The 3,960-nt window shown below is 56.3% G+C and overlaps 1 protein-coding gene across 1 annotated transcript; it reads left to right on the top strand.

Annotated features, from left to right (window-relative positions):
- Positions 1–473: 473 nt before the first annotated feature.
- On the top strand, positions 474–3,404 carry POMC (proopiomelanocortin; the record flags this gene model as incomplete). Its single annotated transcript, XM_080711700.1, has 2 exons — positions 474–605; positions 2,790–3,404. The coding sequence occupies 2 exons, from the start codon at positions 474–476 to the stop codon at positions 3,402–3,404; spliced, it is 747 nt and encodes a 248-aa protein (XP_080567826.1).
- Between the last annotated feature and the right edge of the window lie 556 nt (positions 3,405–3,960).

The following is a 3,960-nucleotide window of genomic DNA, read 5'->3' as shown; positions in this document are numbered from 1 at the left end:
AAGATCCTGGAGGGGAAAAGACCATTCTCAGCAAGCGCTATAGCTTCATGCAGGCACTGCAGAAAGAAAGGTCCTTGCTGAAAGCAGAACTCAGCCTCAGCTTGGTATGAACATGAACATAAGGGTCTCTCCTGGGCTCCAATTTCCCCCTCTCTCAAATAACGGGTGGACCAAGTGAGCCCCAAAATAGCTTCCAGCCCTAATCTCCTTAGGGATCTGGTTTTAACAGGAGATAAAGGGCAGATCGCCCCTGGTTTTCCCAGGTCTTCTCTCCCCCATCACAATTCCACCTCACACATCTCCCTTCTCAACTCTGCTCCTGTCTGTCCTCAGAAAGCCCCGGACTCCTCAAGCTAGCCTTGTTGATGTTGGCGCTCGGTCCTTCCTGGTGAGGAGCCAGCATTGTTCTGCTCCTCGCAGGGGTCCCACCGATCTCCTTTGCCTCCGCAGAGCCTCAGGCGGCCACCTGGAAGATGCCGAGACTGTGCTGCAGCCGCCCGGGGGCCCTGCTGCTCGTCTTGATGTTTCAGGTCTCTGTGGAAGTGCGTGGCTGGTGCCTGGACAGCAGCCAGTGTCAGGACCTCGCCACAGAAAGCGACCTGCTGGTATGTGGGTCACCGGTGCCCCCTTGCATCAGATGGGACGGGGCTGGGGGGCCCAGAGGAAAGGGGCATGGGGAAAGGGAAACTCATTTCCACTGAATGGGGAAATTCAACCCAGGCAGGAGCAGGATTTTGACATGAAGCCAGAACTGAGCCAAGGAGAGGACGAATCAGCTTTCGGGAGAAGGGTCCTGTCCACAGTGTCTGCTTGTTTAGCCTTACTCTCTGCCCTGTCTTCTGTGCAGACTTCCACACCATCTAACCCCCTGAGAGAGAGAGAGCCACACTAAAAAAAAGGGCTCCCTCAGTTCATCCTACATCTTCGTTCTTTTAGCCCCCAAAGTATTCCTCTCTAAAATAGCCTTGGATTGCTGGGCGTGGTGGCGCACGCTTGTAATCCCCGCGCTTGGGAGGCTGAGACAGGAGGATCACACAGGTTCGAAGCCAGCCTCAGCTACTGAGTGAGGCTCTCAGCAACTTAGTGAGACCCTGTTTCCAAATAAAGTATAAAATAGGTCTGGGAGTATAGCCCGGAGGTAGAAAAGCCCCTGGATTCCACCCCCAGTACCGCCAAAAAAAAAAAAAAAATAGCCTTGGATCACCATTTTCACTCCATATTTCTTCCCCCTTTATCTACTACCAATGATTAATCCAGCTAGCTATTAGCTATTTCTACACTTTATCTCTAGAGGGAAGGAGAAAGACCAAGGCACTTTTTTTTGGTAGCTGAAGCCAAACGTCTCATGATTTTTCTGGAGGACTGGCCTCCTGTCAAGTTCTTCTGCAGTTTTTCCAGAAGCATGTAACGGCCTTTTGTGGCAGCATGGAACGTCCTCCAGGTTACTACAGTGTTGTGTGTGTGTGTGTGTGTGTGTGTGTGTGTGTGTGTACACGCACATTCACATGTACACCCAACCCCTGCTAAATGAAGGTGGGAGACTCATCACTAGGGCCTGTGTTTTTTTCAGTGGTGAAGGCAAAGGAAGACCACATATTTTATGTATAACATAAAATAGAAGCAAAGAGCTTGGGGGAGTCTGTGAGTTCTGTTTCAGAGAGACTTAAGAAGACTGTTGATTTGAGGCACCCACTGCACAGCCTCTCCAGCTGAGAGCTCACCAGGGCCGGAGCCCTGGACGTAGTCAGAGCCCATGCGTTCAATGAGCCTGGGGACCTTGCTAGGTTCTTTTATCTGGGTCTCCTTTGTTTAGAGGAGGGGAGCTCAATTAGGTAGTTTTGCTGGGCATGGTGGCACGGGCCTGTAGTCCCAGTACCTGGGAAGCTGATGTAGGGGGAATAAAAAATAGGGCTGAGGGTATAGCTTGGAGGTAGAATGCCCCTGGGTTCAATCCCCAGTGCCCCCAAAACAAAAACAACCCAAAAAAAGAAAGAAAAGAAAAAGAAATTTAAAAAACTCAAGGCTGAAGCCTACGGGTCATTTCCTTAGGCAAGTCCACAGCACAGTCGAGTCCTCTTGGGATGGAGGGAGAGACACCCGCTCCAGGGCATGTGTCATAAACAACCCTGGCCTTCCATTCCTCCCTCCAGTCAGAATGAGATGACAGGGAAATGCCATCTGTTCCGAGGTTCAGAGCTTTCTGGAGAAGGTAGAGGGATTAATTCCGAAGACTCAAAAGAACCAGAGAAAAGGAGCCAGTGGGCGCAGAGAAGTTTTGCAACATCGCGTAGGGACAGTGCTGAGGTAGGGCCTGGAGTTTGCAGACCACGGGGGTAGGTTTCAGGTATTGTTGAACGTCCAGGCCCTGGACGCTAGACTTCTATACCCTGAGAGACCCTCAAATTTCAGCCCGGACCCCTCCTGGAGTTGAGCTGAACCCACCTTACAACCCAATATTCATTAAATGCCAATAGCTACCGCTCATCTGCCTTCTGGGGAGCGATCCTTACACATCAGGTACATAACGGTTTGACTCTTCTCACAAAAGCTAGGGAGGCTGGACCAGGACAGCACGGACGGAGTGGGGCGGGCGTCCGCACTGGTCGCCAGGTAGCGGACTAAAGAGGCCAGGTGCAAGAGGGGCCTGCGATGCCCGGGGGTGCAGCGAGGGCGAGGGCCAGGGCTGGGCGGGGCGGCCTGGAGCGGCCGTGGCGCCCGCGATCGCCCGCACCGGGCAGGTGGGGCGCGGCGGCCGCGGCCCGGCTCCCTCGAGCGCTCTCCGTCCTCAGGAGTGCATCCGGGCCTGCAAGGCCGACCTGTCGCTGGAGACGCCGGTGTTCCCGGGCAACGGCGACGAGCAGCCGCTGGCCGAGAACCCCCGGAAGTACGTCATGACGCACTTCCGGTGGGACCGCTTCGGCCGCCGGAACAGCAGCGGCGGCGGCGGCGGCGGCGCGGGGCTGAAGCGCGAGGAGGAGGCGGCGGCGGCGGCCGACGGCGGCCCCCAGCTCGGCGGCGGCGATGGCGCCCGGCCCGGCCCGCGCGAGGCCAAGCGCTCCTACTCCATGGAGCACTTCCGCTGGGGCAAGCCGGTGGGCAAGAAGCGGCGCCCCGTGAAGGTGTACCCCAATGGCGCCGAGGAGTCGGCCGAGGCCTTCCCCCTGGAGTTCAGGAGGGAGCTGGCCGCCCAGGACGCCCTGGAGTACGGCCTGGGGCTGGACGTCGAGGCCGCCGAGGCCGAGAAGAAGGACGACGGGCCCTATCGGATGGGCCACTTCCGCTGGGGCAGCCCGCCCAAGGACAAGCGCTATGGCGGCTTCATGACCTCCGAGAAGAGCCAGACGCCCCTGGTGACGCTGTTCAAGAACGCCATCATCAAGAACGCCCACAAGAAGGGCCAGTGAGGGCGCAGCCCCCGGAGCCCCCTGCCCTCCCGCCCTCCTGGCGCCTCCCAGCCTTGGCGGCGGGCGCTCTGCCTCTTAGAGCTGTCTGTAGTTAGGAAATAAAGCCTTTCAGATTTCACAGCCGGCTCTGACTTTGAATGTAGTCTGTGAATAAAATTAACACACGGGCCGGGCGTGGTGGCGCACGCTTGTAATCCCCGCGCTTGGGAGGCAGAGACAGGGGGATCGCGCAGGTTCGAAGCCAGCCGCGCGCTGGTTTAGGAGACCCTGTTTCCAAATAAAAATGTAAAAATAGGTCTGGGAGTGTAGCCCGGAGGTAGAAGGGCTTCCAGGAACCCCAGTACCACCAAAAAAAGAAAAAAGGAAAAAAAAAATTAACACACGGCCATCAAAGAGCGGCCTAGACTGGAAGAGGAACAGAATGGCTTCCGTGTGCCGACGTGATAGTGGATTTCATGAGATGGGGCAAGAATGGAAAGAAAATGTACCCCCGCCCCCATTCCTTGGTCTTTAGGGGATCAGATAGTTTGGCTGACTCAGGGTGTCCGTCCAACGT

The sequence above is a fragment of the Muscardinus avellanarius genome, assembly GCF_963383645.1.
Source record: "Muscardinus avellanarius genome assembly, chromosome: 15".
Classification (NCBI taxonomy): domain Eukaryota; kingdom Metazoa; phylum Chordata; class Mammalia; order Rodentia; family Gliridae; genus Muscardinus; species Muscardinus avellanarius.
Note: the sequence above shows the minus strand (reverse complement) of the source record. Positions and strands in the feature narration are given on the sequence as shown.